This window comes from Anneissia japonica, unplaced genomic scaffold (genome assembly GCF_011630105.1).
Source record: "Anneissia japonica isolate Jap-2015-1 unplaced genomic scaffold, ASM1163010v1 scaffold287834_len5846547_cov211, whole genome shotgun sequence".
NCBI lineage: Eukaryota > Metazoa > Echinodermata > Crinoidea > Comatulida > Comatulidae > Anneissia > Anneissia japonica.
The window spans coordinates 5,798,338-5,812,956 of record NW_022704992.1 but is presented as its reverse complement, the minus strand read 5'-3'; the positions used below and the strand labels follow the sequence as shown (position 1 = coordinate 5,812,956).

Below are 14,619 nucleotides of genomic sequence, written 5' to 3'. Positions count from 1 at the left end.
CCATGTACAGTAGTACCTTGCAAATTAACCCAGACACCCTGTAGTTTGTTGATTGTTGATTAGTAGCGTCCCTTCGCTACAAATTGAGTCCCTTCGCTACATCGAATTAGTATTTTCATTCATCTGGCCATGCAAGTCGTTATACTTGTAGAATGCAAGGACTATATTTTCTTTTTCAGTGATATTTAACTTTCTCGCTTTCTTTTAAAAACAATCATTATTTATTATTCTTTAAAGTACCAGAAGTAAAGATGTGTATAAGAGACAGGTTATACCTAACGGTCAACAATTGTGGTTTTATGTTTTGAAACGTTAATAATAGAATTTTAGATCTTCCCCTGCTGGTTAACAAAATATGAAACTATACAATACAGTAGAACCCCTTCTTTAGGACTCCCCTATTATTAAAAGGACACCCGTTTTAAAGGGGACACTTTTTCGTGCAATGAACGAGGCAAATATTATGGTACATATCTTTTAACGGCCAATCCCTATTCAGGGGACACTGCAATTAAGGGGACATTTTTTTGGTCCCAGAGATGTCCCCAAAGGGTTCTACTGTACTATAGGTTTACAATAAAAAAAAACCATATTTAAATTCCATAAAAAAAGCAAATAAAATTTAATAAATAAGGCAAAAGCATGTTGAAGCAATAACATTTCACTGGTCAAGTACGGTAGGTCGACAAATTCTAATTGGAAAATCTGGATAAAAATAGTTTTTATTAATATGAAAATAGACAATGCATTAGAACTCCTTCTTTGGGACTCCCCGTTAAAGGGACACCTGTAATTAAGGGGACATTCTTTCTAGCAATGAACGAGGAAAAGGGTATATGTTTTTTGGTCCCGAAGATGTCCCCGAAAGGGATTTACTGTAACAGATTTACAAATAAAACATTATTTAAGTTCCATGAAAAAAGATAATCAAATTTAAAAATAAAGCAAAAGCATGTTGAAGCATTAACATTTCACTGGTCAAGTACGGTACATATTCTAATTGGAAAATTTGGATAAAAATAGTTTTTGACCAGTAAAATAAAGTAATATTTTCACTTGCAGTGAACTGATATGACAATTATTCACAAATAAATATTTACTAGTCAAGTCAAATCAAATATGCATTTATTTTCCATACAATACAGTAAGACAGTATACAATAAGAATGCAAATTAAAACAAATACATTGTATGGAAGGAGGCTACAGTAATTTCTAGTAGAGCTTTAAGACGTAGCCACCTTTAACAAAAGATTTGGAAAAGTGACTGGTACCAATGATTAGCTGTATTTCAACTAATATAATAACAGAATGATATACCAATAAAATTATATCCAATCCAGTTTTGAACACAAGACCAGACACATTATTTCAAGACTCAAATAGAAATGAGAGGAAGAAAAGAAAAAAGATAATTAACTAATTACCATACCCCGAGACCAAAGATTTCTTAAAATGATATTTAAAACTATTCAATGTAAATTTATTTGTTAGGTCATCAGGAACATTAGCCCATAATTTCGGACCCCAAAAGAGAACTGAAAAACACCTGCTCCTAGATGTGCACGGAGTAAGATAAGTATAATTGATGCTAGAAAATCTTGTATTATATTGATGATGTTCAGTGGTAAAGTATTACGCGGTAAACGATACATAAAAGCAGCAGTTTGGATTTTATTTAAATCATTTCATGTAAAACATTAAAGTGATTACTATATATTCTTGACAAGTGCTATAAAGAGCATAATTTTATGTGATATTTGAATGGTGCTTTTAACATACTTTCATTACTATTGATAAATACTATATTAATAGTTCAGGTTTTGTGATACTTGTATAAAGCAATAACTATATTTTATTTCTTGCTTTCTTCTTTTATCCTATATAGTAATTATGGGATATTTGATTGGTGTTTTTAACATACTTTCATTACTATTGATACATACTATACTGTATTGTTATTTTATCAAGTTTTGTGATACTTGTAGAATGCAAGGACTACATTTTCTTTTTCAGTGATATTTAACTTTCTCGCTTTCTTCTTTTAAAAACAATCATTATTTATTATTCTTTAAAGTACCAGAAGTAACCAAACATCGTAGGTAAATATGTTAATGTTTTTATTGTAAATTGCAGCCTCTTTCCTACTAAATAAAGTCAACTGTGAAATACGGTAAATCTTATACTAAGGTGATGTATGCAAAATTGGCTTCCGATTGGACTTAAGCCATCACTTTCATTTTGATTGGTCATTCAATTTAAATTTTTTCACTAAAGATTTCTCTCAAAAAAATCTATGCAGACCAATTAGTAACAACTCACTGTGCTGTTGATTGAGTACCAAACTCGTATAGTGTAACACTGTAGCAGGCATAGGCAAAACGATTTAGGCTACTCCAAAACTAGTCCCGGCCGGACCAATATTTATATCCGAACAAATTTCAGCCAAAATTGGTTCCCTGGACCGATTTTGGCGTGACAGGCCCATGTATGTAAATTAAATCAATTAAATCTTCATTAGTAATGCATGAAGTACTAAAATCTGGAAAATTAATTTTCTATTCTCTAATTCGATGTAAAAAAAACTGTTTCAATATTTGAAGCACGAGTCTGAATAATCATCATGAAATAAGCTTAAATTTGTTTTTTTATTTTAACTTTATTAATCAAAGTTTCATTATAACAATTTTGATATAATCCGGCTATTACACATAGTTTGTTATCCAAGTCTTTGTATTACAAGTACAATAAATAATAATAACATTTTAATTTTCGATAAAGTGGCTAACTATTGTTCAACTTCTTAATTAAATGGCCAACTTCATGGTTTGTAAGCTATCATTGCATGCATACTGCTATACCCCATGACAAACTGGCATCGAAAATTTACAAACCCATGCTGATCCAGCAATTGACGGTACTCTTCCTCTGTTCTTTCTCTCCCGCTCATCTCTGTAAGCATCTGAACGTTGGCTCGTAGCACATGCAAGGGACCAGTTTTAGTCTCATTCAAAAGCAGTTCTACTATCAAAACAGCGCCCCCTATTAATCATAAAAGTATGCATAATTATTAATAATAATTATCATTATCATCATCATCATAATCATAACTTTTTTAATCAGTTGGACGTAAACTTATCATTTCATCATCTGTTTACAGTGACACCACTGTCTTTAGTTATATTATAGTGTATGCCAATGTTAAGGGTCTTCACCGTTGATTTCTCTGTTTTTAACAACTGAATTTTTAAGGTTCTCCACAATATTTCTTAGGTTTTTTGGCCCTAGGCTTCTTCATCTTTTCTGTTTTATTGCTTTTTTAATGTGTCTGTTTTTTCTTATGATGATTCTCTTTTTTTTATGTATCAATATTTATACATATATTTTATTGTTAATCCAAGTGGCGGGTTACCCACTGTTGGGTGTGATTTGAAATAAAATAAAATAGAAATGTTCTCAATGAATGGTTTACTCTTGATCAATTTCGTCAAATATTGGGACTTTTCGGCGCTTAAATTTGTAATAATAATACCAAAGGTCTGCTTAATGGATGAAAGAAGCAAAACTTTGTATTAAAATCATAAAAAGTCCACAGAGAAAGTTTAATTTAGAATGAAGATATTTACCGATCTGAGCAAAATTGGTTGAATATATGTGCAATTTTGAAAGGATTAGAAATGTTCAGCATTATGTGAAAAAAAACCTAGGTATTTTGAAGATTTAATTAGAATGGTGCATTGTTGAAAATATACTTGTTTTCTATTATCAAAGTCTTGGTTTAATTTTTGGCAAAGACAGAATTGTTTTTTTCACGTACCAAACAAACCCTCTTATTGAGACTTGGCATTCTACTTCTGTTTTGTGTAAGCGACTGGTAATACCTGTCCCATGTGACTAATGAATAAAAATGAGATTTTTTTTTTCTTTTCTTTTTTCTTTTTTTTTTTTTTTTTCTTTTTTATCAAAATAAATGTGTTTCAATGAGAGAGAGAACACTCGGTTACAGCTATTCAACATTTGGAAAGTGACCTGAAGACAGCTGGTCAACAACAGGGACAAATAGAAGACGTGGATGAGAACGAAAGGAACACATCTGATAACATATAATCACAGACATAGGGTCTGTGATATAATCAACAACACCGGGAACAGTCCTACAAAATAAGAATATGGCTGAGATGGAAGCCTAGTGACAGCCACCCAACTAAAAGCATACTTAGAAGGTGGATGATGAGGGGGAGAGAATATGTAAATGACTGCTAAACCTGTCTCTTATACACATCTAGATGTGTATAAGAGACAGGTGTTCATCTATTTATAGAAAAAACACTAATGATATTTATCTATTTATAGAAACAGTTATTTTCTTACCAGATTCCAAAGAATGAAACGCCTTTTCTAAAAGTTGGTGAACTTTATCCTCTTCCCAATCGTGAATAATTCTTCCAAAGGTATACAAGTTGGCCTGAGGAAAGTCGTCTTTGAAAAAATCTCCGGCAATAAAATCTACTTTTAACATTTTTGTTTTTTCAGTTCTTATTTTTTGTGCACTCTCTATGGCAGAGTGTAGATCAAATACTGTTACTGAAGCGTCTGGATATTCAGAAGCTAATGCATATGCTAATGCTCCCGAGCCTCCTGTAATTAAAAAAGTTAACATTAAGTAAGTAAGATAGCTATATCACATCCAATAATACTGCTTCTGTTGCCTTTTCAAAGTCTCTTGGCCTCTCTAGATGAGTATAGCTTGCAGGGGGAGTGGTAATGTGGTACTAGACACAATGACCTTCCAACATAAACCAATGCCGAAAAAAATCAAGTACACAATACTCTGTTATTATCAAGATATATATATTAACATTATTAATTGAATTTGAATTAAATTATAAAAAATAAATTTATGAGCCAGTTGTGAGGTAAAATAATCTCAAATAATAATCTTCTACTCCAGATTAAGCTAATGGCTTCTACTCAATCACAGTATTTAGGGTCATGAATACTGTACGCGCACATCTCACAAACATGCAAGTTTACTTGCACTTACGTTGTCGTTTCGTGGGACCTTGGCAACAACATCCAAAAAAAAGGATCAACAGACAGAACTTTTGACGTAAAACCAGTGCATTCTGCCTACACATGTAATAATAATCTGTTACAACATAGATTCAATGTTGAAACTTCATTAGTTACCTCCTAAGTCACATATTCTTCTGAAAGGTGAAAGGTCAAACGATTTAGCAACACCCGGTGCCGTGATTGAAGACAAATCATGCATAAATTGAAGGAAAATGGTTGAATAGTCTTGGTCACTACTGTACAACGAATCAAACGTCTCAGAGGTAACCTATTTAGAATGAATTTTTAAAAATAAGTATATCAATCAATCGATCATTTTATTCATTGCAATTTAAATATGAAATATTTCAAATTAAATTTAAACATCGTATAATAAAAACACATCAAATATTAAAATTGTATAAGCATCAAGTAAAAATATCAAAATACAACAATAGATAAAAACACCAAATTTAGAAATATAAACAAAAAAAATTACAACCGCACTAAATGACCATCCGAGAAGATCGGAACTTCATCGTCCTTAGTGACATGAATGGTAAATAAATTTTTAATCCTGTTAGTTTTGAATTTTGATAGCTCTTTTAAAATTATCAAGTAAGTTATTAAATTCCAAAACAGATGGAAGAAATTTGTTCTATATACACGGCATCTGATACTGGGTGGAACACACTCCTTTTTCCATCTTTACTAATCCTCTCAAAGACTAAGGTGTCATCCATGCACTTCACACACGTCACCATTCCAAGAAGGATATTGGCAAAGGTAAAGAAAAGTATGGGCCCCATCCAAGAAACTTGTGAGACCTATTCATTATAGTGACACAGAAAGAGTTGAAAGCAATATATCTTATTTTACATCATATAGTAACCCCGACAACTCCAAACTTCACTGTTAGGTGGTCAATGAAGTCGTAGTATTACGAAAACCAATTAAAAAATGTCTAACCTCCCCTTCGCCTTTGACGGTGACTAAAACATTCATGTACAAATCTATAAGAGCATTGGGAGTAGAAACATTGGTTTTGGAGGATTATATCCTTACTCTTCTTATAAAGCATCACCAATTATATCGAAACCTTGTTTAATATCAAATGAGAGAGAGAACACTCGGTTACAGCTATTCAACATTTGGAAAGTGACCTGAAGACAGCTGGTCAACAACAGGGACAAATAGAAGACGTGGATGAGAACGAAAGGAACACATCTGATAACATATAATCACAGACATAGGGTCTGTGATATAATCAACAACACCGGGAACAGTCCTACAAAATAAGAATATGGCTGAGATGGAAGCCTAGTGACAGCCACCCAACTAAAAGCATACTTAGAAGGTGGATGATGAGGGGGAGAGAATATGTAAATGACTGCTAAACAACTTGGTTTGAGGGGTACATGCCTACAAGATATAGATAAAAAAGAGAACATGGCTCACCTCAAATCCAAACGCATTTTTGTAAGCCTGTGTATTATTTCCATCCTTGATAACAGTCCTCAAATTCTGGAATAAAGGGTACTGGATGCGGGAAGCATGGAGCACCGCTGCCACCATGTTGTTAGGCTTACTAGCTTGTAGGGCATCTGCTACCTCTGGGATATTACTGTAGATAGCTGTAAGAAAATGCCAAAGAAATTCATGTTATGCTAACTTAGCCCACCACTTTCAATTTCTCTCTCCACAATATAATTTAACTATAAACTCAATGTATTGCACCGCCATAATATCTTTATCCAGCCTAGCCAAAAACATAAAATATATTATAGTCACATTATTTCTATACCCAGAACTTCAGAAACTTATTATGCAAATTGTCTTGCACTTTGTCAATTAAAATCGATTTAATAATGTTATATTTATATAGGGCATATTGCACATTACCCCTAAGCGCTTTACAGAGAATAATATATAGGCCAACCGAGAAAATACAAATAACAATAAAATAATAACTATAAAATAAAAAAATAATAGGCCAAGGCCTAATCATCATAATAACAATGAGGCTAAACTACTCCTATTAATTAATGGTTGGCCGTTGACTCCGAGGAGCTCATCTGCCCGTTGTTCAGCTATTGGTTTTTCTTGCTGCTGGGTGACCATGAACACCCTCCTGCCACAAGACATAGAGGCCTACCTGAGAGGGTTGAGTCAGTGGGTATTGACAAACTGCGAGGCATGCGATTCATGCAAGCCATCTACCCTGGTGCAATTCATGCGAGGCAGAACGAACACGCTACAAATCCCTAAAAGTGACAATGTTCATATGACCTTCTCATCGAGTAATACTAAAATCAAACCTCTTCCTTCAATCACAAAGTGACTTAATTCAATCAGGTCAGATCATATCCCTCTCTGAGTCAAAAGTAATAGGAGTCGTGACGAGGCCTCGCCAACCTAAAAACCAACAGGGATTGTACCCACCTGCATGTTATTGACGTTATTGTTCTTAGACTTATTATGATAAATTAATAAAAAAAATAATAAATGAATACAATATTAAAATAGTATGGGGTTATTCTATACTTTTGAGGATTACCATAACCACAACTTGTGAACTATTATCTGTACAGACTCCCTAAAAATTAGACTTGCCACAAGTCTCTAATTTATGGATTTTTCGTAGTACATTAGCGCATTTCGGAAAGCGCCACCAGCGTCGGTTTATGTTGAGAAACTTTTTTGATGAGAATTAATCCCAGAAAAAGTATACTATGGAACGCCATGCAAATAAGTAATATGGAACGCCATTTGTGCCAAAATCGATTTATTCTTAAGCATTTCAACTGATTAAGACAAAGATTAGGGACTGGAACCCAGTCTACCTAAAAATGTGCCACACATAGCTCCGTCATCTTCTCCATCATTTCACCACACCCTGAATGCATTGATTTGTTATAATTTGATTGCTAATCATACCTTTGTTTTTATATTATTTGGCATTACAGACAGATAATTAAGTAAAATTTTTATATAATACAATAATTGTAATATACCTCATTATTCGAATAAGCACTAGGGAGCTCCCCGTAGGGGAGATAAACCACAATTCGACAGGAAGAAAAAAATATATAAAATTATATGTATTTTTTTACATATTAATAGACTCTAAAATCGATTAAATAAACCTTTGAAACCCCTAAATTGTGACTGTCATATTTTCGGGGAGCTATGCCACCTGGACCACTTTCGAAAGTTTTTAGTGACTTCAGCCACCCCACCCCATCCCCCACCCCCTGTCGGGAAAATCCTGGCGCCGCCACTGATCACAGCTATTAATTAAAACGACGATGAAGATGAATTATAATATGAATGTCATTTCAAGGAATCCAGAGGACACAGAACTAGGGGGTGCTGAGTTATGGAGAGAATGTGTGCCGGAAATGGTCTGCCAGTTGGTTGTTACCATGCGCCAGTGATGTTGGAGTACAGCAAGATGAAATATTTATGTAATGCATGAATGAAAAGTTCGGGGTTTGTCAGGCAGTAAAATGATTATTGTACATTTTAAGTGCTCCCTCTATGCATAAGTGTAAGCTAAATTACGGTGATTAATTAGCGAAGGAGACAATTATTTCGAAGTTCCCTCTTTCCAGGAGGGGATGCAAATTCTTTGTGAAAATGAGTACGCCGCGGTACTCATTTTCACAAAGGAATACACTTAGCAGGTTAGCTAACAATATGCAAATTTACACGAACACCTGGGAAAAAAGGTGCAATCACGTTCTGTTTCCTAGCAAACATCTGTACTGTAGTGTGGGGGGGGTGGCCTACTGATGTACTCTGTATAGCGGGGGGCGATGAAGCATATGATAGACCTAGGCCTAAACTGAGTAGACAGTGCAATTATAATATGTGATAGAAAGTACACTTTCGAAAGAAGTAAATTAAAAAAAAAATTAACTAGGCCTAGGGCCTAAGGATCATTCCTTTTTTTAAGTATGCTAACTATGCGGCTCTTAATGTAGCCCTAGCTAGGCAAGGCATTCATGTTGAAAGCAGTGGTGTTTGTTTATCCATGAAAAAAGCACGCCGGGAAAAAAACTCGCCGCCGGGAAAGCTTACCTTGAAAAGGTTACCTTGAAAAGGTGACGAAATCTAGCTTATGACGTATGTATGATAACTATAGCGTGAGTGTGACGTCACCAAAAATACAAATTTTCTATTATAACCAAAATATTAATAAATTCCCTTAATACGAATTAAGGGTAGCACCATCTCCTTGCAATACAAATTACAGCTCCCATTGATGTCTCAGTCGAGAAATACATTCAGCTGAAGTTTTTCTCGAAAATCTGACTACGAAACCATATCGAAATTCACGTTCACTTCTGGCTCTCAGTTGTGCTTCGCACACGCCGCTGAGGGCGGCATTCCGGGAACCCTGTGTCTAGAGGTACTATTATCCCAAATAAGCCCCACTAAGGTGTGGACTCAGTTTTTGAACTAGGTAGCCTAAAGTAGGCCTAATAAGTATACATTAAAGACAAAGTTTTTAAGTTTCACTTTCTATGATGCATCGCTCTATCATGGTTGCCGGAAACGGCTGGCTGGTAAAACATTAGAAATTTGTTGGCCTGCATTTTGACTATATAATGATGACGTGATAATGGATTTTACTATATAAAAGTGTCACTTCTGGGCCTCTAGAGGTATTATTTCCTAAAATTTGCTCACGTCAGGCCCAACCATGGTGGCCCTGAGGTTTCAAAACACATTTGCGCCCTTGCCAAAACCACATCACCCCCGAGTCCCCCTTGGTGCTCCGTACCTCACATTTTGCCTCCAGGCATTCCAATAAGGTGGAGTACATGGATAGAAAAAGTTTAATATTAAGATTACTGGAGCATTGGGAAGAATTTAGAATTGAAATGTAGGCTTAAGGCAATTATAAATGGGTCTGACGTAGTACCGCCGTTTGAGGATTGTAAAATTAGGAAAATTCTTTAGATCAAAGGAAGGATTTTCTTTTTTGGGGTCCACCATTCACATGAGCCATGTTTAAGATTATTTATAACATTTTCAAAGTATTGTTTTTTAACTCTCTGTTTTGTGATCTACCACAACACTTAGTAGCTGTATAAAACAATATCATTATACGTGACTATTGCCTAAAGTTGATAAGGTTTTTGAGCTCAGGGATAAGCCATTTTGCATGTGACATGTTCCCGTATACTACGGAAAATGGTATTTTATGTTTTATATTTAAAAGTAAAAAAAGGAATAAGAGATCGTAAACATTTATACAAATGGAGTCCAATCAGTGTTTTGGAGTTATCTTTAACTTTTGATGTTATGCTTGCGAATGTATCTTGGTTGTTCTGGATGTCGAATGACACCGCTTCATGATCACTTACCAGGATCTGATCCATCTTCTTTTCTAATGAGTTTCAATCCAGCAGCGAAATCTAGCAGTCGTTTTGTTGCGTCCAAGTTTATGTTTTTCTTGCAGGCTATTTCAAATGCTGTCATCCTGCCATTATTCTCAAGAAGATCATATAATTCGAGCTCGGTTGTCACAAATAGAGCCTATAGCAACAATATTATGCATGTTAAGAATCGTTTTGATCGGATAGAAGCATGGCCTTTGGCAGGAAAAGACAATTTATAACAATTTACAACGATTATTGTACACTAAAATATGCAATGTAATTCATAATTATTTACATGAAAATGTTTTGAGTACCCCATGTCTTAATGTTCGGATACTTTAAAAATAGCTTTAATATTTTTGAGTTTGATGTCGCATACACAGAATAGGCACAGGTGCCAAAAGTATTATCATTCAGGATAAGACATGACATTTTCAAATGTGTCATGCATGAGACATCAATAACAACAGCATTATTTCAAAATTATGTTAAGCAATATATTCTTGTATGTTCCTAAATTTGGTCATTTTATTATATATTTATTTTATTTGTTAATAAATATTTTAAAGACAATTTCAACTGCAATCTCAAAAACTTCTGGTGCTTCCCTTTCCTTATTTTCTTTTATGAAATTAGATATTAACCAGATATGCATAGGTATAGGTCCAACTTCAAAAGCAATGAATTTGATCTTGTATCCAGCCGGATAAGTCAGATTGCTGAAATTCGGCAACTGGGTTTCGGAAAATTGGGTCGGTAAAATGGCATTCGGCAAATTTGGTTTCGACCAAGTGGACTCGGCAATCTGAGATTTGGCAAACTGGCTTTCGGCAAACTGGTTGAATACGGTTGAATACCATCAAGGTAGCCAAAATTCAGAAATCTATCATGGGATGTAAATGCAATTACTGCATTAGCAATTTTAACAATGTAGGTTATCTCATTACGTGATGCATTTCTAATAAATTATCTTCACATTGGTATGTGTTTCACGTGCGTCATCAATACCATCATCATCAATATTATTATTATTACTCGTTCTACAATATTATAGTAATAAAAAGAAAATAGCAAAAACCTGGGACTGCTGAAAGCCGGTGTAGATATTCACAATGTGCTGGGGCCATTCTTTTGAATTAGAAGCGTTGACAGACGACATGATACCTTCTTACTCTCCACAGATTCTTATTTAAATGCATAACAACATTTCCTGTTTTAAAGACATACTTTACATTAGTAAATCACGTTTCATTGATCTTTGATCTTGTTTTTGTGATCTAATATGGGTACCTCTATATTTCTTCTACATTGAGCATAATCACTTCGCTAATTATAATGAAAGTCAATCGAACTTTGACCATTAACATTTATGTCTCAATATTTTCCATTAATTATGTCTTAAAATGGTCATTAAGGCACCAAAAATTGTAATTTTAACTGTATTAAATTAGTACTAATTCGTGTCCATAACCTCTCTAATGATTGCTGTTTTGGTCATTGTATTCTAAGTATTTCTAGTTTTCTGGGACATGGGACGCTTTTAACAAGACAAAATGCCGAGTCTTCTATATGCTGTGAAACTGCTTTTATGTTCAATTCAATCGTGACGTCTATGTTCATGAAAATCTTATTTTTTACAATTTTCCCTCATTCTAACCGGGTCCTAGCCAAATAAGGATCTAGGCTTGTTTCCCCCAGCCCGGCCATCTCCGCTCTCGAACACAGCGCGTGCGTACAATCCTTTGATCTTTACTGGGCATCGACAATCCGATACTAGTTGCGAGCGCAGCCGTCAATTATTAGTCTATGCGTGCCATACGTTTTATGGTGTTAGTTCCTATTTTATTAATTTTGGGTACTTCGCAATATCTGTTACATCTGATTTCTTTTGACCGCGAGCTTGTTAAATGCTTTTATAAACTGCAATTTGATTTGTGAAAATTGACCAAGAAAATGAAAAGTTATAGCAATGGAAAATTTACGAATTTTATAAAATTTCATGTTCTTATGTAACATTAAACTGTCATTTTGACAATGTTGGACTAAGGTGCACAAAACGAACATTTGAGTAGATACAGAAAATTTATGAATTTTTTCTGCGAAGTGAGTCTCATGAATGACAATACACCACAACATCGGTGAAATTAATGTTGAAATGAAGAATATAATTTCAGTCTATATGTTGGTGCAAAATATCATTAGGCCTTTGTAATCACCGCACGACGCGGGATTATCATGGCAACTAACACGCGCGTGGGTAAATCGTCACGTACGCTGACGGTTTATGTTCTGGTTGCTATGGTTTTTGTAGTCGATGCTAGAGTTATAACCTTTGATGTCCCGAGATGTGCGTCCTTCTGTTTAATTTCCTTGCTTTCACTGTCATCCTACCCGCTATTTTTATTATATTGCGCATAATTAATCGAACTATTTGATTATTTCATTGCGTAATACTTCATTAGATGTAACCTAATGGGAACTTCTAAGGGAGCATGGTACCAGCATAGCTTCATAGCTCTGTTGATTTAAGATCATTAACCGAAATGGTTACTTTTCCTCGCTCAAATTTTTAATCGAAAACATATAATTTACTTCACCACCACAGAGTACAAGCTGATCTATTACTAAGGTTTTTTTTTTATTACCATAACAGGAAAAAATGATCTTACAATAGGAACTAAATGGCAATGCCAAACAGTGGATCTATATAGTCAAACAGGCAGCTAGCTTTTTCAAACAAAGTGTCGAAGGCCACCGACTGTTAACACACCAAGTGGCCAACGTATTTTAATGACAGTTAATTCACCAATGTTGTAGTTGATAATAAGGAATAGTACTAAAACATACATACAAGTTTTACTAACAAGTGCTCCGTTGTGACGATGGCGAAGTAGCAATGATACATGCTTGCGGAACACCAAATAGATAGTTCTAGAAAGAACTGTTGTTTTTGTTGCGTGTCTTGACACTTATGTTGCTTCAATCGTTATCATAGCAACAAGGTTCTTCCTGAAATATGTACGTGGTGTACAACAAGCATCTAGACTATCATGTCCTCGTTAATGTACCAAATAAATGTTCGTATTTACAGACTTTTCAGAATATGAAGCGCTTTATTTCTAGACAAAGATTAACGAAAATCTGAGACAGTATAATTCAAGATTATAGATGCAATTTCTTTAAAAAAAATGTTTAATATTCATATAGTGCACATTGCACATTGCCCCCATGTGCTTTACACAATAACTACCGTACTCGCGCGAATAAGCGCCCGGGCGCTTAAAATATTTTTGCACTTTATGAGGGGCGCTTATTCAAACGGGACGCTTATTTGCTTATAGAAATAGATGAAAATCGAGGGGTTCTTATGGGAAATTATTTTAATAATTAAAAATTCAAGAGGCACTTTTTGAATGAAAAAAAAAAAGATTATATATGGACATTACGAATGGTGGTTAGAAAAGATAATCGTCCAGAGAACATGGCTTATAACAAGAATGCGTGAATATTTACATAACAGCAAAATAGTAGATGCAATTAGTGGTGGGTAGTGGTTAGCTTGTTGGCCATCGGCCGATTGAGATTAGCAGGATGGCAGGATCATTGTATTTTTCTTGAAAACTCAGATGAGAATGTGCTTATAAGGTCGAAAAAAGAAAAAGAGGAGTAGGGCTAGACATAGACAAATATGTAAAAAGATTAAAGTTGGAAATATACTGTATGTCCAGGGATCGGAGCACTCATCTGTCCAAGAGAAATATCCTCATTTTGATATTGACTGAAGAAGAATGTGTTTCCACTCTACAGCTCAAATCATGCCAACAACCACAGTCCCATGATTGATTGGATTATTTGCTAAAAAGAAAATCTTATTAGGGGGCGCTTATTCAAACGGGGCGCTTAAGGGAAATTTTCACGAGGGGCGGTTATTCAAACGGGGCGCTTATTCGCGAGTACGGTATATGGTAGGGCCAACAGAGGAATGAGCGAAAAAAAAAACCAATTAAGTAACAGTAACATTCTCTTCTAAAAATAATTGTGCAGTATTCATTGAAGGAAGGAAATAATAATGAATATTTGTCTACTGATGCTGTTCAACTATAGACCTATAATCCCAAACATACGTGCACCCATCACATTGATGCCTATAGGCATATATATATATATATCATATAT

At 34.6% G+C, this 14,619-nt stretch overlaps 1 protein-coding gene across 1 annotated transcript; it reads right to left on the bottom strand.

The window, feature by feature from the left end:
- Nucleotides 1–1,097: 1,097 nt before the first annotated feature.
- LOC117104934 (acetylserotonin O-methyltransferase-like) lies at nucleotides 1,098–11,678 on the bottom strand. Its single transcript, XM_033245889.1, has 6 exons — nucleotides 11,522–11,678; nucleotides 10,429–10,600; nucleotides 6,512–6,687; nucleotides 5,189–5,342; nucleotides 4,370–4,636; nucleotides 1,098–3,040 (listed from the first exon to the last, which is right to left on the bottom strand). Exons 1-6 carry the CDS (start codon nucleotides 11,600–11,602, stop codon nucleotides 2,820–2,822), a joined length of 1,071 nt encoding a protein of 356 aa, XP_033101780.1. The 5' UTR covers nucleotides 11,603–11,678; the 3' UTR covers nucleotides 1,098–2,819.
- Nucleotides 11,679–14,619: the final 2,941 nt, after the last annotated feature.